Source organism: Giraffa tippelskirchi, chromosome 7, assembly GCF_054371585.1.
Source record: "Giraffa tippelskirchi isolate mGirTip1 chromosome 7, T2T-mGirTip1v1.2.pri, whole genome shotgun sequence".
Classification (NCBI taxonomy): Eukaryota; Metazoa; Chordata; class Mammalia; order Artiodactyla; family Giraffidae; genus Giraffa; species Giraffa tippelskirchi.
In genome coordinates, this window is record NC_137281.1 from 52,392,406 (window position 1) to 52,410,976 (window position 18,571).

General features: G+C 58.9%; 1 protein-coding gene and 2 long non-coding RNA genes across 5 annotated transcripts in view; 2 read left to right on the forward strand and 1 right to left on the reverse strand.

The window, feature by feature from the left end:
- Positions 1–838: 838 nt before the first annotated feature.
- Positions 839–1,819, forward strand: LOC145514972 (uncharacterized). The gene is made up of 2 exons (XR_014060602.1): positions 839–953; positions 1,557–1,819. It is a non-coding gene; the product is annotated as an uncharacterized LOC145514972 (long non-coding RNA).
- Positions 1,820–2,757: 938 nt separating this feature from the next.
- CMIP (c-Maf inducing protein) overlaps positions 2,758–18,571 on the reverse strand; it is a 205,276-nt gene continuing 189,462 nt past the window's right edge. For all 3 annotated transcript variants that reach the window (XM_081514173.1, XM_081514175.1, XM_081514174.1), the window contains 11 exons: positions 16,634–16,699; positions 15,391–15,417; positions 15,057–15,105; positions 12,442–12,549; positions 9,530–9,646; positions 8,331–8,471; positions 7,661–7,708; positions 6,482–6,628; positions 5,619–5,724; positions 5,002–5,072; positions 2,758–3,376 (listed from right to left, as the gene is read on the reverse strand). In XM_081514173.1, coding sequence (XP_081370299.1) covers positions 3,323–3,376; positions 5,002–5,072; positions 5,619–5,724; positions 6,482–6,628; positions 7,661–7,708; positions 8,331–8,471; positions 9,530–9,646; positions 12,442–12,549; positions 15,057–15,105; positions 15,391–15,417; positions 16,634–16,699 — 934 coding nt within the window. In that variant the 3' untranslated portion in view covers positions 2,758–3,322. The remainder of the gene's footprint in view (positions 3,377–5,001; positions 5,073–5,618; positions 5,725–6,481; positions 6,629–7,660; positions 7,709–8,330; positions 8,472–9,529; positions 9,647–12,441; positions 12,550–15,056; positions 15,106–15,390; positions 15,418–16,633; positions 16,700–18,571) is intronic.
- Positions 11,234–16,424, forward strand: LOC145514971 (uncharacterized). Its single transcript, XR_014060601.1, has 2 exons — positions 11,234–11,332; positions 16,135–16,424. It is a non-coding gene; the product is annotated as an uncharacterized LOC145514971 (long non-coding RNA).

Below are 18,571 nucleotides of genomic sequence, written 5' to 3' on the forward strand. Positions count from 1 at the left end.
ACATGGCCTTCTCCCTGTGTGCCGGTCTTGTCTGGTAGATTTCCCGCTGTGCATGTCTGCTTCTGGGTCCAAATTTCCCCTTTCTACAGGGACACCAGTCATATTGGATTAGGGCCCACCTTAATGACATCATTTTAACTCGAATACTCTGTAAAGACCTTGTTTCCAAATAGAGTTCTACTCTTAGGTACCAGGCAAGAGTACTGGAGTGGGATGCCATTGCCCTCTCCAGAGGAAGGGCTAACTCCTGGGGGTACGGGGTGGAGGTGCGGGGCAGGGCTACAGTTAGCGACCTGACAAGGGATGCTGACGTCTGGGAACTTGGAGCAGGGGCTGTTTCCACGTGCAGGTCAGCAGAGCAGCGGGAAGACACTGTGTAACTCACTTTCCGCAAGCGGAGGGCCTTCCAGTTCAGGGGGTGTGAGGCAAGTGGGGTGGGCGGGGTTGAGAGCTGCGAGTCACGTGGGTGGGCGGGGTTGAGGCTAGTGAGGCTCCTGGGAGGAAACGCCCTCTGCCCCCGGCCTGCCTCCGCTGGGTAGCCTCCCTGCGGCCAGAGGAGCCGAGGTGACCCCGGAGGGCAGAGGGCTGAGGTCGGTCGCCAGCAGGGTCCTCCTTTTCGTCTGGTAGATGAGTAGCGCCTGCTGAGCCAGGGCCTCTGCTGGGCAGGAAAGTGGCGGGTTGCGGTACCTCACGGCCCTGTGCCCCAGCCTGCAGCTGGCCTTCGTGAGGCCCGGCCCATCTGGCCTGAGGACCGGAGCTCCCAGAGCCCTCCCGCCGGCCCTGCCGGTCCAGGGCCGTCCTGAGCCTCCCGCAGGGCACCCGCCTTCCCTGGTCAGCCAGAGGGAGTCGCGCGGGTCAGCTGCAACGGCCTTGGGAAGTGAGAGCAGGTGTGCGGCGAGGCAGAGCGTCCTGGGGCTTGGAAGATGGCGTAGGAGGTTAGGGGGCAGAGGAGGGTGAGTGGAAGCATCCATGTTGCCCAGAGCTCCTCAGAAATGCAGAGCCCGGGGCCCCACCCCAGACCCTGCATTTTCCCAGGCACCTCACTGGACTAGAGCTTCCCCGGGGGTCCTGCAGCCCAGGTGGACAACCGGGTTCTCTCCTGGGGGTGATTCACTGCCCCCCAGGGGCACTAGGCACCCTCTGGAGACATTTTCCGTGGTTCTATCTGCTGGGGTGGGGGTGGGTGCTCCTGGAATCCAGTGAGTGGGGGTTGGGGGCCTGGCTTTGATGCCCAGGGTGGCCCCACAACAAAGATCTGGCTCCCAAGTGTGCCGGGGTGAGGAGCCCTGGACATTCAGAGAGGGTGTAGAGGCTCTGCTGTGAGCCCCCCAACTCTTGGCCTAGGTCTTGGCCCTTCCTGTCCCCATGCCATGCCCCCTCCAAGCCACACAGAAAGGCCAGATGTCAATGAGTCACTTACAGTTTATTTTTGCCTGAAAGTATTTCACATCTCTGAACACAGCTACGTGACAGTAGTATTAACCATCAGGAAAAGCAACAGTGCGAAGGGAAAAGGTGTAATGTCTCGGCTCTTCTTCTTTTTTTTTTCTTTTTAGATTTTTTGTATTTTTGCTTCTGCTTCTTCCTGCACCAGAGTGCTGTAAAGTATGGGACCAGAGGGGAGCGAATAAAACCAAACAACAGAAAACAACAACAAAAACAAAACACGAAACAGAACACATTCACACGCACGCACGAAATCAAACCTGGCACAGAAAATGAATTAAGACTGAAACCCAATTTCTTTTTTTTTTCCTTTTTTAAAAAAATGAGGGCATAGTTGGGGGGGGTAATAAAGTCTACCTAGCAAAGTATAAAACGACAAAAGCATGGTTTCCATTGAATAAGATTAAATATATATAAAACAATTACATTGACTGGGGGTTAGGTCTGGAGGTGCTGAAAGAGGGGGGTATTTGTGCTAAACCAACAGAAGATGGGGCTTGGGGGAGAGGGGACCCCAAGTAAACCATGAGGGCTGTTCTGTACAGTGAGGGCTTGTTTATAAAAGAAACGGAGGTGGGTGTGTCTTTGGGGCAGGTGGGGGGACAGAGAAGGGCAGGAGGGAGTCTGCGTTGCAGTGGTCACATTCATGGGGTGGGGTGGGCAGTCAGGCCGGTGGAGGAGACGTCTCTCTTCTCCCAAGAGACCATGCAGAGAGGTGGGCATGCATGAGGGACCACGGGAGGCACAGGACGGCAGGGAGGCCACGGGTGGCAGAGTCTCAGGCGGGAGGGGGATGGCAGAGGCCACCAGAGACGGGAGTGCTCTGGGGGTGGGGTGGGGGCAGCTCTCTTATGGGACGGACAGGAGGACAGGTTAGCACCCCACCCCTCCAGATGTGTAAAAGGGGGCCGAGAGGAAGCTGGGGCCTTAGAGGAGCAAGACGACAATGTGGGGACCCCACTTCTCCTCCCCCAGTCTGACCCCCACCCCGTGAGGAAATTGGAGACTTCTAGAATCGAAATGCACGGTGGCGTGGCGGGCAGAGGGACGGACGGACGGACGGACCGACAAGAGAGCGTTAGCGGACAGAATCCATTACAAAAAAAGCAATCAATTTTCCAAGGAGGTTCTTTTTTTTTTTCTTTTCCGTCTGTTTGTTTCCTTTAAAAAAATAACAAGAATACTACCACTACCAGCTGACTGGTTTGTACAGTACTACACGCCAGGGGCGGCCGGCGGGCAGGCGGGCGGGCGGGCGGGTCAAAGACTTCATAAATAACAGGCAGGTCCCAGACCTGCAATTTGTCAACATTTCTTAAATAGGCGCGTTATTTAAATCTTATGTACAACAAGAATCACTTTGCATAGCAATGGCGAGGACACAGGACGGGTGGGATGACGGGACCGGGTCTTGTCCGATGGCGATGGTGGGGCGAGTTCTCGGCGGGCCTCGGAGGAGGACAGCATCCTTCCTCGGCCTCTGGGCCCAGTGGGGTCGCTTGATGTGGGATCGGACTTGACTGTTCCCACACGGCATTGAAAACAAAGGCAAAGAAAATCCACAAAGGGTCCCCCTTCCCCAAGCCCCCCACCCCCACCCTCTCCCCGACCCACTGCCACTCCTCTGGTTGCTACGAAGTCCGTTTTAGATCAGGTCAAGGTCTCCGATTATGAAGCTAAAAGAATCAGGCGGGGGCTGGGCGTGCTTACGGACCCCCCTCCCTACCCCTCCCCCCCTCCGCCCTCTGCCCCCAGAAAGACTCCCCCATCTATCTCACAGCCAGGACGGGGGTGGGACCCCGAGACCCGCTGCTCTACGGCTATTAGTCAGGAGTTGTGAGTTGTGGTTGCAAACTGCTTCCTGCCGACGGGAGCTTCACCAGGCTTCCGTGTAGCGGACGTCCACCTCCTTCAGGTTGGGCAGCTTGGCCTGGGGGAGCAAGAAGGATCCGGTCCCTTTCAGAACCTGGTGGCACGGAGCTCTACCTGTACCAGTGACTATCGTTCCCACTGAGCACCCCCCCCTTTGTCACTGTCGGGGGCTCCAAAGCCCAGAGCTGGGGGACCTTGGGGAGAACCCAGCGGGTGGGATGTGGCCAGACCCGAGAAAGCAGGTGACGGCTGCTGGGGAGTCCACGTCCACACCCCAGAGGGGCTTCAAATCACTAGCTCTGGGGGTGGGAAGCCCGGGTTGTGTGCCCTCCACTGTCACCTGCAGGCTACGTGCCCTTGGGCAGAGTCTGGACCTCTAGAGCGGGTTTCCTCCTCTATGGAGGGACTCCAGGTCCAGTCGTGGCTCACAGGATGGGGAAAGGGACTAAATCCAGAGCACCCTATGTGAAACCACAATGCGTGCTCAGCACACAGACTGTTCTCACTTGTCTATGGTACTGTGTGTCCTCAAGGCTGCCGGGAGTCGGGCGGGGAGAATGAAGGAGGATCCCTAAGTTGCAGGTTCCTGGGAGCCGACAGAAAGCCTTCGCACTCAGGCTCTCCTTCAGGACGTGTCACTGGACTATACAGTCCCACTTGCAGCTCCTCAGAGCAGCTTCCTGCTCCCCACCCTTGCCACCCAGACGCTTCTGCTCTGCCTTCTTTTATAAACAGTTGACTTTTCTTTTTTTTTTGCAAGCCTTCAGTGTACAGAGAGGCTGCTGGTCTCCTGCCTTTGTATCCGTCTCCCCAGCATCCTGCGCACTGGCCTGCTCGGCAGGCTCACTTCTAACCCCTCCTTTCTGTGTAGGCTCCTTTGGCCCAATGAACAGAGCAGGTGGTCCCCTCCATGCTGGCCCCTGAGCCCTGACCTCCCTCAGTTTGCTGTGCATGTCTGTCCGCCGGGCCTGAGCTCTCTCCTGGGTAGAGGTAAACTGGCTGTACCTTCTTGCCGCCGTTCTCAGCATGGGCCTGGCACACAGTGGGTGCTCTGAAGGCCATCTGGAGGCTTGGCCAGTGAGTGAGCCCTGGGCTGTGGGTCTGACTGAGCTGGGGGGCAGGGAGCCACGCTGGAGGTGGGCTTCCGGGGTGCCCAGGAGCCGATGTACTCATGGCACTGTGTCTCCTGGCCCAGCCCTTCCTTCCCAGGGCGCTGGGCCTTGGAGCCTCCAGCCTGATGAGACATGCTTTTTTTTTTTTTGTATAAACAAATGTGTCTGCCTTCTACCACTCAGATTCTCTGTCTTTCCCCAGTTTTAAGTTGTCAGCCTAGCCCGGCCGGCTGGTCCCAACTCTTGCCCATGTGACAGCTCCAGTACTGCCAACCTTCTCCATGGCGCTACCCTCACTTGTACTCTCCCTCAGAAATCCCGTTTTCCACATAACAGCCAGAACAAGCTTTTAGCATAATGCACTGCCCTTCTCAGAGCCTCGGCAAGCTTTCTACTGGACTCAGACGAAATCCAGGGTCCTGCCATGACCTGTAAGAGTTGATGCAGTCTGGCCCCAAGCTGTTCTCTCGCTCTCTAGTCAGGTCTGCTGCAGAGCCAGTTCATGCCGAACCTCTCCGCCTCAGGACCTTTGCACGTGCAAAGGCAGGAAGGAAGGGGAAGAAGGGATTACCTTCAGGTCTTCGTAGGTGTCCGCCGAGAGCTTGGTGCTGTTCATGTTTAAGCTGCAGAGACTCTTCATGGCTGTACGGGAACAGACAGACAGGCAGTCATCAGGTCAGTGAGACCTCCCCTGCCCAGGGGCAGCTGCAGGTATGGGATGGAAAAGCTGGGGGCTGGGTTGAGTTGCCGAGGCCTCTGTTCAGGAGACGGGGCTGGGGAGTGGGGATTCAGGGGAGCAGCCAGGGGCCGCGAAGTACAGAGATCTATTTCAGGCAGGAGCTGATCTGAATCGGGCCCACATTCTCTCCCGGCCCTTGGGGCCTTGCCCGCTGCTGTCACTGTCATGTCCCTCTACTGACTGTACCCCAGTGTCCCCAGAGCCTGCCTGCCCCCTGCAGACCAGCCCAAAGGGACTCTGCTGTGACCACGGCCCTCAGGGCTGTGACCACGTGAGGGGATGGGCTGGGCCTCGCTCATGTTTCCTGTCCTCAACGACACCAGCTCCACGAGGGCAGGGAGAGTCCCCCCGCTTTGCTCCTGGCCTGGAGGAGGTGCTCCGCGAGCATATGGGGCCCCATGTGCCGTGGGCATGCAGACAGGACTGGGGGGACGGGCGTGTGGACTCACAGCTGAGGGCTAGCAGGCCAGCATCGGTGACGGGCGTCTCGCACAGGTTCAGCACCTGGAGCATCGTGAGGTGTTCCGACAGGAGCCGCAGGCCGGCGTCTCCGAACTGCAGGAGAGACCCCCTCAGTCTGGGGCCTGCCTCAGGCCTCCCCCAGGCACCTGGGGCTGGGGCAGCGGTCGAGGAAGGAGACGGGACCCGGCCCAGGCCTAGGCTGCCCTCAGTCGTTTCGAAGACTCCACCTCCCTGACCTAGGTTCACACCAGGCTGGGTCTGCCGGTGCTGTGGCCCCGACAAGGGCCTCGCTCCCCTACCAGAGTCAGTGTTGCCATCCATCAAGGGGGGCTGTGAACCCAGCGACTTGTGGCTACCACTGGGATGGGGGGCAGCTGGGGGCCCCGGCTGTGAGATGAGGTGTCGGTGGGCCTGCACCTCTCCAGGGCGTGGAGACCACACGTGCTGGTAAGTAAGTGCTTAAGAGCCGGATTGGTGCGGGCAGGACAGAGAGGGCTGTGTGCTGCGCGTTCATCATTACCCGGAGGAGACCCACAGGCTGCCTGCAACGCCCCCCGGGCAGGGGGCCTGAGACCCGCGTCAGCTCTGCCTTTCGGCACCCGCAGGCTCTGCCCGGCACGTCCCTGCTCTGGGCCTCAGCAGCTCCAACTGTGAGATGGGCCGCTGGGATTCACGGGGGCCTAGCCCTCCTCTGGCCTGGGACCCTGGGGAGTGTGGGTGCTGGGCTGCAGAGGGGCATGGGGGTCAAGCGGCTGGACCCACGGGTCCTGTGCAGAAAGCTGGCCGTGGAGGATGGTGCAGGGTGGGCATGGAGGAGGGCGCAGTGGACAGCGGGCAGGCCGTTGTGTACCTGAGTGGACCACAGGTTTAGCTGCTTGAGAGAAGGCAGTTTGATGAGGTGCTCAGCGCAGGCACTGGTTACGTTGGTGAAGGCCAAACTGAGGTTCTCCAGGTTTCCGAAGGAGCCAGAGCTCAGCAAACGAGCCAAGTCGGCATCCTGTAGGTGGGCGAATGGGCAGGTGGGGTCTTGGGGGTGGCCTGGGGCCTCTCCACCAGCCCCCTCCCCATGAAGAGATCTAACTTGAGGGGACAGCTGGTCCAGTGGGTTGGGACAAAGTCGGGTGTCTGGGAGGGCGGGGCGGCCTCCATGTCTCTGTGGGTGGCAGCTGCCTGGCTGGAGAAAGCCTTGGGAGCGCTGAGTCACACCCTGAGTCACCGCTGGGGGTTCCGAGGCCACATCCCTCCCACAGTGTGCGTGCGTATGTGTCTGACCCTCTCTCTTTCCCAGGCTTGTACCCATTCCCCGCCTGCAAACACTGAGTTCCCCTCAACACTAAGGCCTGTGGGGATCAGTAAGTATGTGAGCATTAGATTCTGAGGTCGCTGAGGGTCCCTTCCATCTTTGTGACAGAATCCTTGTGTGTTAGCTGCCAACTGGTTGCCCCTGAATTAAGGCTAACGTCCTAGTTAGATGGGGCCACGTGCTAAACCTGAACAATGGTATATAAGCAGATGTGTCCATTGGAACGTCCAGGAAGGTCCATAAAGGGAAGGGGGCTGTTCTTTGCCTCTTCCTCCTGGCTTGAATGGAGATTAGATGGCTGGAGCTTGGGCAGCTCTCTTGGACTGTGAAGTGGAAGCTATGTGCCAAGGACAGGGGGGCAGCAGGAGGAAAGAACTAAGATCCCCGAAGACTTATAAAATGGGGAAGGAAACAGGCACCAACCTGATAGGCTTAGTGTCAAGATAAAATGAATTATTAGCACAGAATCTGGCACGTGAATGCATAGCATATATGAGCTATTATTGTCGTTATTATGAATAACTTGTAACATATTAACAATAATCTTTATCACGTTTGGTTTCCTGCAACACAGTTCTAGCCTAGAAAAGCTGGCTTGTCAAGTACCACTGAGTCCCTGTTCACAGCTCCCCATCATCTGCAAGAGAGGCTGTCTGCTGTTCCCCCCCAGGGAGGACTAGCCCACCTTCTTCCCTCCACCCAGCCCCCAGGAGGAAACCAACTCACTGTGGACTTGGAGGGCAGTGTTAGCCTGGTGGGCCCGCCTTTCCTTTGCTGCAAACAGAAGCCAGCTGGTTACAACCCACTTTTCCCTGAGTGTCCACCCTGGACCCCCACCTCCGCTAACACCGCTCAGGGCAGCAGTGGCAGACAACATGATGGTCTTGGTCTCAGGGCAGACCCCAAGGCCAGGCCCGAGTGCATGTGGTTTATCAGAGAGGTGATTCCAAGAAACACAGGGAACTGAGACCATGAAGGCCCCTAAAGGAAGAGGGTGTGGTCAGCCCAGCTGCCCCCTGGGGTTCTGGGACACAGATGGTGGTGAAGCCCCCGCCCCACAGAGAGACCCCGCCTCTCCTGTTCATCCCCAGTTGAGCTGCTCCAGACCAGGAGGGTGAATCCCCTAGCCCTTCGGTCCTGCAACCACGGACAGAGAAAGCTCTTTGGCCAAGAGGTGTGGGTGCTGTCATTCAGGAATCAAGCCCCATGCCCTGAAATGAAGGGCCTGAGGGATGTGGGCGGCCACTGACAGCCACCGCCATGCAGGGCTCTGAAGTGACACAGGACGTGGTCCTGGTGGGGCCCACATGGGCTGTTTGACTCTGGACCACAGACTCGGCCTCTCCGATCCTCTGGGGAGTGGCGGGGGTCCCGGGCCAGAGCCACGCACACTCACCAGCTCCTTCAGCTCCCGCTGCCGGTCGCACAGCTGCTCATACATGCGCTTCCCCACGCCCGTGCTCTCCAGGGTCGAGATGATCTGCAGCTGCGTGTCGTTGTTGTCGATGATGTTGTACTCCAGCATCAAGCACAGGATCTGCCAAGACCGGGAGGCGCGTCACCACCGGTGGGGACCCCAGGTAGGGCTGCTCCGCAAAGGCTGAGGGGCTCAACCCTCAGAGGGCCAAGGACCGGGGTCGGGGCGCCCTGCGGTCGGAGGTCCTGTCCTCCCCCTGCCCTCTGCATGATGCTAGGGAATCGCCTGCCCCAGCGCCCCCTCCGTGTCACGGGCATGCCCAGTAGCACCTGGCCAACACTGCACACACGAGGCGGCAGGGCCAAGGGAGAGCCCTTGAGACAGACCATCCTCTCTCCTCTCTGCATTCCGATTGCTTGATGCCCTCCCCGCTGACAGCTGAAGTCTAACTCCTGTCCTTGCCCCTGGGTCCGGCCTTGCTGACTCCCTTCTGGTGGCTAGAAAATGATGCTGCCTGATCCTGAGGCAGAGGCTGGGGAAGAGATATGGCTTCTGCCTGGTATCTCTGCACAGTGGCTCTGAGAGCCCCAGGCTGCTGGGGGCTCTGGGGGACAGAGAGGTGACCGAGTGCCCAGGGCTGGTGAGTGGGCAGGTTAAAGCCAGGGCTGCGGTCCAGACAGTGGCCTGGGAGCCCCAGCTGTTCTGTCTCCGTGGGCCGAATCCCCTCAGGACGGCGCTGGACACGCAGAGGAGGCAGCTTCGGGAAGACCCAGCCCGCCTGCCCCCATCCGCCGCCACCCCATGAGAGACCATGGTGAGAAGCGGCTGGCGGAGCCCAACCATCTGAAGACCCAGGGGCAAAACAGATGAGCATCACTGTTTGGAGTCCCCGTTTGGAGGCGGTCTGTTCTGCAGCAAAAGGCAGACAGAACAGAAACCTGCTCGATCCCCGGGACCAGCAGATAATCATGAGTTAAATGAACGTGAAGTGAGCAGACAGTTTGACGAAGGCCTCCTGCCCCGCAAAGCTTGGGAGGGCTGCCTTGTCTGCTGCCATGGCCCAGCTCCTGCAGTAGCTCTGGGCACCTGGAAGCTCCTGGCAGGTGCTCCGTCGGCAAGGACGAAGGAAGGCCTGGGAGAGTCAGCCGCCTGGCCAGGGCATGGGGCCGGCTCCTCACCTCCACCATGGTCTGGTTCCCCCTCAGCGCCAGGAGCATGCATGGTCCCAGCTTGTTCTCCGCCAGGGAGAGCAGGAATTTCTTGGTCTTGTAACAGGAGCCCATGAGGATGTGCACCTGTGAGGAGACACGGGTCAGGTGAGGGGCTGTGACTGCCACGGGCTGCGCTCCTGTGGCCCAAAGACTGTGAGACCGGAAGATACTGACCAGACTCACCCCACACCCCGTCTGGACACAAGATCTGAAACCATCGGCAGACCCTCCCCAGGGGTTCAGAGGGCCCCTCTCTAACACTGGCCCCCGTGGGGATGAACCTTGCGGTCACTGCGCTGCCTGAGGTAAGCCAGTCCCAGAAGGACACACCCTACAGGGTCCACTCCTGGGAGGGACGTAGAGTCAGGCCGCAGACACAGGAGGGGCGGGGTGGTGGCCAGTGGGGAGTGAGTGATTATAGAGAGGGGCCAGCTTCAGTTCGGGAACAGGAAGGTCTGTGATGACTGCAGTGCACTTGATGCTACAGACTGGACACGTAAAAAGGGTTCAGGTGGGTGGAAATGAACACAGCACCGTGAATCAGCTATACTTCAGTAAAACATAAAAAAGCGGTTAAGGTGCTAAGATTCACAGTGTGTACATTTTACCCCTACCCTGTACACACACACACAGGAGCCCATCTCCCATTGTCCTCGGGGCTGTGCTGACATCTGCCCCCCTGGGTTCTCAGCATGGTCAAGCCTGGCAGGACCTTCTGGAGGCCTGTGCTCAGGGTCCACAGGGCCCAGCTGCACACGCAGGGCCGGGGACATTGTGGAGCCCTGTCTCCCCATCCCCAGTGCCCCGAGGCCCCAAAAGCGCCTGCCCCAGAAATCCAGGAACTGGTCAGTTCTGCTCCATCTGGGTTATGTGCGGGACAGCCGTTAAGAAAACTGTGTTTCTTGGATGGACCTAGAGATTGTCATACTGAGTGAAGTCAGTCAGGTGCAGAAAGACAAATATCCTGTGACATCGCTTATATGTGAAATCTAACAAAAAGAAGGGGTACATATGAACTTACTTACAAAACAGGAGTCACCCATGTAGAAAACAAACAGTTACCGGCAGGAAAAGGGTTGGGGAGGGGGATAAACTGGGATATTGGGATTGACACTACTGTATATAAGACAGCTAACTAGTAAGGACCTGCTGTACAGCACAGGGAATTCTACTCACTACTCTGTAATGACTATTTGGGAAGAGAATCTTAAAAAGAGTGGATATACGTATATGTGTAACTGACTCACTTCGATGTACACCTGAAAGTAAGGTGACACTGTGAATCAGCTGCGCTCCAGTACAGAGATCTGTGTTTCTTCCAGTGCACCTGGAGGTGGGGCTCAGGGTCAAGGGTCCCCAGCCACCTGGTTTGCTCTTCCCGACTTCACCGTGGAGCAGATGCCCTTCCACGGCTGGAAGCAGCAGCCTCATCCAGAGGACGGTGTCCGTGCCATGTGTCTCCATGGCGACGGTGCACCGCCATCCAGGGGCCGCCTGCTTCCTTCCCCACATAGACCCTTTTCCACTCCATCATTAACAATTCTGGCTCACAAATGCGATCTCTCAGGCTGGGGAGCTGCCAGCTCCAGACTTCTCTCGTTCACAGTCACTGCACCGAGGGGGGTTGGGGGGGAGCACCACGAAATGTTGCCATGGTGATGCTGTGACATCAGAGGAGCCCAGGAGAAGTGAGAGAGAGGTGGTGCAGGCAGGCAAGGCTGGCATTTCCAGGATGCACAGGGCACTCTGAAGGGAGCCTTCAGGTAGCAGGTGAGTGAGGAGTGGTGAGTGAGCGTGTAAGAAAAGGAACCTAAAAATAAGCCCCTTTCAAGCAAGGATCCAGAGGCGGTGCTGGGGTCTGTCGTCACAGCGCAAAAAGCACCCTAAGTTCATGGCGGAGGGCACTACGAGCTACTCACTTATCTAGTATCACAATTACCACAGTAATGCCAAGGCGCCAGGACTACGATCCCCGTTTTCACAGACGAGGACACTGAAGGCCAGTGAGGAAAGATACTGGTCCAAGGTCATCGGGCGAGCGTGGGGCAGGGCTGGCCTAGGCTCGTGCCTTCTCACACCCTGGGACACGCGCGATTGTGGAACGGAGTTAGCTGTGTTAGTAAGCGGGCTCGGTGAGAGCGCCGGCTGCCTGGAGGAGTGTCTGCCCTGGGGAAGGGGCATCTGTGTTCCCTCTGCTCCTGGAAGGAGGGCGGCTCCAGACAGCGTGGGCCAGGCGCAGGGAGGATCATGGAGGCCAGAGGCCTGTGTGACCTTGGGCACGCCACTGCACCTCTCTGTGCTTATCGTCAACATAGAAGTAGTTAAGAGAATGGGTTGCCGTGAAGACAAAGAAAGACGGTGTGTGGTCAGGTGAGGTGTTGGTCGCAGTGCGCAGGTAAAGGACCGGAAGTCACCAAAGGGTGTGCTTATGGGTTTGGTGACCTCTAGATCCTGCATCTCCAAGGTGGGCCGCTCATTCTGACCTTGACCTCTCAGTGCAAGGATCAGACGAGCGGGCGGACCTGCAACGACTTCTGGGGCCCCTGTACCAGTAAGTGCCCGGTCCCCTGAACCTACACGGTGCTGAAGCACAGAGTGAGCCCAGTACCTTGAGCAGTTAGCGCCTTGTCTCTAAAATGGGGAGATAGGAAGTGTCCCTCCTCACGTTTCTGGGGAGCCTCTGGCTCAGTGCCCACTCAGGTGAAACGTGGGAAGGTGACGCTCGGGGCTGGTGTCACCATCACTGTCTTCATCACCAGCATCCTTTCGGCCTGGAAATTTCGGGGCAGGCCCCAGTGGGCACGGGGCAGCTCTCTCACTGCTCAGAAGGGGTGAACCCAGCGCCCACACAGAGCTCCAGGGCCCCCCCCTCCACCTACCATGCTGGCGAACAACTCCCCGTCGTCGTCGCAGGCCACCCCTCCAGGGCTGTAGAGCTGAAACCAGCCGTCCTTGCCGGCTCGCACGCTCAGCAGGCACGAGTGGACCTGTGACAGAGGAGATGTGGTCAGTCCTGTGCACCCGCGATGACGGGGGCTCACGATCCACACACGCCAACACCCAAGGCCCGGAGAAGCCCCACGCTCACACTTCAGGAATCTGTTCAACCAGACACACCCAGCCTTCTCTTAAATTCCAGGGAAGTCCTTTAGGGAAAAACTGATAACCACACATGGGGGAACTCCAGCCATTTGCCACCAGCTCCTGGAGATGGACAGCCAGGCGCTGGCTAGTCCAGTCGCCCAGAATGAAGCCAGTCTGGGGCCAAGTCAGGGCAGAGAGGTGAAGGGACCTCCATAACGTTCTCCTGTGCCTCTGATGGGGAAGCCGCTTTTCCCTCCTCTGTCTGGGCCTCTGTCCCCACTCCCTCGTGTCTCCAAGTCCCTGCTCCCGCACTCTGCTCTCCTTTCTCTCTGAACCTCTGCCCCACCCCCTCACTACTGGGGTGTCTGCTCCCCACATTCCTCACCCTCACTTTTAGGGCATCTGTCCCTCCAGCCCTGGGGGTCAGCCTCTCCCCTGCTCCACCCTCATGGGCGCTGTCTCTTGGAGTGGGCTCTGTCCCACTGACCCCTCTCTGGGACCCTGACACCCTCTTTTAGGGAAAAATGGTCTGTGCAGAGTGCGGGCAATCTCAATGCCCCCAGCCCTCTCCACGGCTGTCAGCTTCCTTCCCAGAGTGCCATGTGTCCGCCTTTGGGTGTGTGCGTGTGTGCAAACACGTGTGCGTGTGTGGGAAGAACCCCACATCCACCCTGGCCCCGCTGTACTGCCAAGAGAGAGACAGACAAAGGCCTGTGCTCCTCGTCCTCCCCATCCTCAGCAGAGAGCGAGGCGAGAGCCCCATCACTTCCTTCAGGAGTGAAGGCCGACCTGCTGCCAAGAGCCACTTACTCACAGACAGTCCACTGATCACAACCCCCACACAAGTAAACAGCGTGCAGGGGCGGCCAGGCTGTGATTTCCCCTCCGAACGTCAACTGAGCTACTTCAAAGAAATGAGAGATCCAGAGTACGAACTCTGTGCAGCAGACCCAGCAAATGATTTATAAGAAAACAGCCACTGGCTCCATCTGGGATGGAGAAGGTGGGAGGAGAGGAGGAAGAGGGCGAGAACGAGGAGGGAGGAGGGGCGTGGGGAGAGGGGAGGAGGGCCGGGGGAGGTGGCGGGATGGGGAGGCCAGGCGGGGCGGGGGCCTGCTGTGGGCCATGTCCTCGCGGGGTGACCCCGGCTGGGAGATGCTGCTCCTGGCACTTGGGCTGCGGCTCTGCTCTGGGAAGCAGCTGGCACCACTTTCATTCATCAACATCAAAGTCGGTTTGAAAGAAAGCCTCCCTTTCCGGGAGGACTCAGACTCTGCCTCCAGCAGGGAACGGCTCAGGTTTAAGAGCCGCGGAGGCTATCCCTGGGACCTGGACGCTCAGAAGCTCCGTCTGCTGCTTTGTGCCTGAGGACCGCTTTTGGAGTCAGGGTGGGATCGTGGTGCTTTAGAACTAGGATCCTTCCGGATCCTTCCAGAACAAGGCTTTAACAGTGTGCCCTTGGCTCCACTGAGAATAACCCCCTCCTCCTCTGCCCTCCTCGTCCTCCGGCTCTGCTGGGGGTGCCCAGGTCCCCCTCTGTCTCTGCCCGGGAGCCAGACCCCTCCTGTCCCAGACTCCACGTGCGGAGAAGGGGCCTGAGCTCCCTGGGGCGGCCCCTGCAGCCCCTTCTCCCCCTCGCCCAGTGTATGCGCTGCAGGGCTGAGTCCTCCACAGGCTCCGGAGCCCAACTCCCAGGGTGCGGCTCCTGTCCCGGCCAGGGCACCCATCGTGTGACCCTGGGCAGGTACCCTCGGTTTTCTCAACTCTGAAAGGAGGGTGATTCTGGTGCAAAATAGGGGTGATAATAGCACCTACTCTTAGGGCTGCTGTGAGGATTAAGTGAGCACATGTGTGTGCCCAACGCAGGGTGAGCCCCTCACGGAGGCTGGCTGTTGCCCTTATGCTGATGCGATGGGAGGACGGCTGGGGTGGGTGCCCAGCCCGCTCTGAGTCCCCGTTCACACACAGGGGCTCTGGGCTGCAAGGCTTCACTCCCCTTGAAGGCCACCTGCTGCACGCAGGGAGCGGCCCCTTGGGGTGGCCCTAGGTCACCGTGCCCGGGAAGATCCCAGCTCAGTGTCTTCCCCGGCCTGCTGATTGTCAGAACGGCAGAGAGGATGTGCCATGATCTCAGATGCGGTTAGGAGCCCTGGTGCCGGCTCGGCCCTAAGGCGAGGCCTGTACTCCGAGGAGAAGCCGCCACTGGGAAACACCTCTGGTGAGCCTGCGTTCACAGTAGAACGCTGGCATCACAGGCCGGGCTCGGACACGTGGGGCGGGGGCTGTGTCTGAGCGAAGGCAGGGAGCCCGTGTGAACTGTCTGGATGCCCGAGGGGGTCAGGGAGGCGCCAGCAGAGCCACGGGCACCCTGCTGCAGGACAGCGTGCCCGCCAGGGACGGGCGGCCTCACCTCTTGTCGAGGGTCTTCGGCGAACCTCTGAATCACGTACTTCAGTTCCCTGAAAGAGACGGGGTGGGGACAGGGTTCGCCCAGGGTCCTGGCTGGGGTGGACCGGGATGGGGGGCTGAGGATGGGGTGCCGACTGAGCTGGCGGGATCAGGAGACGCCCGGACGGGCCTGGGGGGACATGTGACGCGGGAGAACTTCTGGGGGGAGCCATCCTTGCCTCCCCGGATGCACGTGCAGAGGACTGGCCGGAAGGGCGGCTGGTCACTGGGGGACACCCACAGGACAGAGGACACGTGTCCCGGAAGGGGGTAACGGGTGTTGCCCGAATACTCACTTGGTGAACTTCTCATGTGCGAGAGCTCTAGAACAGAAACAAGGGGAAGACCACAGTGAGCAGGGCGCTGGCGACAACAGCACAGTGGCCCGCAGGCCTGCCTCTGGGGATGGCAGGCCTGGTTCCAGGAAGGAACAGGAAGTTGGGCGGGCAACACGGACATCATGTCCCAGCTCGACAGGACGTGGGTCAGAACGGGAACAGGCTGAGCCCCTGGGGCCCGCCCCGGTGAACAGGAGCGGCACTCAGCGAGGTGCACGTGAGCGTGCCTGCACGTGGGCACCAGGGACCCAGGTGTGTTTGTTAATCGCTCCACCATTAAGGCACGGCCGCGCTAATTACCGCCTCGCATCAGAGCGGCGGTCGGGGACCGTTCCCGGCGCAGAGTTGCATCATGGCTCACTGTCAGGTGCGTCCCTGGGGCCGTGGGGCCAGGGCTGCAGCCAATGACGCCACTGCCCTCGGGAGTCGGATTTCTCTGGTCTCACATCCTGGGGGCTCTGGGGACCAGCCAGGGCGGCAAATGGGGCCATTACCGAGGGTAATGTCCCCTTGGAGGGCCGCATTTCATAAACACGGCCTCATTAATAGGCTCCGCAGAGGGCTCGCGGTGGCCTCCTGGGGCCTGCTGCTTCACATCTATCAAAACAGAGGCCTGCAGGCATTTCAGGGCCTGGTTACAGAGACAGAGCCTTCCCCTCGGGCCATTATCTACCAGACAGCTTTTTCCCTCTTTTCCCCCAGATAAATTCGATGTTGGGATGAGGACCATCCAGAGAGACTGAACAGTCCATTCCTGGCCTGGCTCACTGTGGAGCAAGATCACAGTCATGGGGATAACAAGGGAGTGTTCAGCGTCTGGCTGTACCCCAGACAGAGCGGTCCCACCTGCATTATCTTCACTCTGGTCCTGGCAGACAGGAGGGGCAGGTGCCCAACTCCATCTGATGCTCCGTAAGCATCGCTAACTTGACTGCCTGAAGGCTAGCGCAGAGAGCTTTGTATTCGTGGCCCAGTGAAGCCAGCCATCCATGCAATGAGGTGGTGTCCCCATTTCTCGGGGTGGGGTATGAACACTCCCAGGGGTCCCACGGCCAAGGACCAACACTTCCACCTCCCTCTGTCATCTGCGGTGTCCCCAGGTGCATCCTGTGACCTGACCGGTCCCCCCGCTAAGGCCAGGGTGGACGATGGAGGTTGTTCTCTTAGGCCAAAGGTTTCCAGGGATGTGTGGGAGACTTACTCTTTGGGGAATGGAATGGGTTGAAGCAGGCTAGCCAGAGACGGTCTCCAGTCATCATAGTCCGACCTGGAAAGAGAAGGGGTGACAGTCAGGTCTGCTCTGGACCCGGGGAGGTTAACAGTATGTCATCACAGAGGGTCAGAGACCACGCAGCCCCAACTCTTCTTGGTCACCTCAGCTCCCAGGGACCCCAACAAGCACCTGTTATCTGCAACGTGGCAGCAAGGCCTGTCAAGCCTGTCCAGAGACTTGACTGCGGCCACCGAAGGGGCCAGTCACCCAGCTCCCAGACTCTACCTCCCAGCTGCTGCACCCAACTCCCAGACCACCATTCCCTGTTGGAGGGGTTCTGTGGGCTGAAACATGTCCCCCGCAGATTCACATGTTGAAGGCCTAACCCCGGGACCCCAGACGGTAGCTTTGTGGAGGTGGGGCCTTCAAAGACGTGATCAAGGTAAAACTGAGGTCATTGGGGTGGGTCCTAATTCAGTCCGACCCCATAAGCAGAGCTCGGGACACAGACACACGAAGAGGGGTGACCACCTCCCAGCTGAGCAGAGAGGCCCCAGACAAAACCAACAGTAGCTACACCTTGGTTCCAGAGTGCCACTCCCCCGGAAATGTGAGAAAATGCACTTTTGTTGTTTTTTAGCCCCCGGGTCTCTGTGAGAACCTGGCTTAGGCAGAGGGTGGCCCCAGACCCCAGACCTAATTCTTGGTTCTATGGCCCCAGGACTCCATTGTGTATAGAATTGGATGGTTTTTTGTTTTGGGGTGGTTTTTTTTGGCTGCACCCGGCAGCTTGTGGGATCTTACCTCCCCAACCAGGGGTTGAACCTGGGCCTCTGGCAGGGGTGGCACAGATCCTACCCCTGGGAATTCCCAGAATTCAGTTTCTCAATCTTCTTTTCTGGAGTTGGGCCTTCCTGTCCCCCGCCCCAAGGAACTTTCTCAACATTTTCCCCTAGCTGCGCTCTCAGCATGCAGTATCTGTTTACACGCGTGTGTCTGCCTGTACTTTATTCCCAAAAAAGGAGGGACACCTTTTCACCCCAGCACAGTTTAGATAACCCCCGGGTGGGAAGTGCTCCCAGCCCTCCTTCCTCCACATAAAGCGGCGATAATGCGGGAGCCTTCGGAGTCCAGCTCACACCCTGGAGTGTGCCGAGGAAAAATGCAAGCCCCGGACACACGGGCAAGGATTCCCAGAAGGCATGTGGGCCTGAGATAAGCCCTCAGAGTGGGCCCAGTTGGGGCTTACTGAGCCCTTTACCAGGCCGTGCGCTGGGCACAGCCTGGCTCTCTGAGTCCCCAGGACAGGCTCCTGAGGACGGAAGGGTCACACCTGCCCTCCCGGTGAGGAAGTGAGGCTCGGCCGAGTTCAGGCAGCCGGGAGGCTGGGAGCAAGGATACCCAGGCAGGTCCTCAGACTCCAGTGCCCGAGGCTGGGTGTCCACTGCCTGGCGCGGGGGGGCTGGGCTCAGGGAGCCCCCATCAGGACGTGAAAACCCCTCTGACCTCAGACCTGCCGCTGCCGATTTTGGTAGGCGCCTGGTCTCCCTCTGAACCCCTTCCCCTCCCCCACCTGTCGCTGACTCACTCAGTTTCCAGACAAATTTAAGAATAATCGGCACAAACGCTGTAGACAGCGCCCGTCACAAGCCAGAGGCTATTCCAGGCACATGTGTGGATTGGACCTGCGTTCCTCCCGGGTACCCGGTGAGCTCCCCATTCTACAGCCAAGAAGACTGAGTCTCGGTGAGCACAGGCCCAAGGTCATACGGTCAGAGCTGGTGGGCAACCCCAGAAGCCTGGCTTCTGAGTCTGTGCTCCGGCCTACTGTTTCCATCTGCAGAGGCAGGCCCGTTCCTGTTCTCAAAAAGGGCCACAGACTAGTTTTTCTTGTGCTTTAAGAAAGATAATAAAAAACACTCAGTG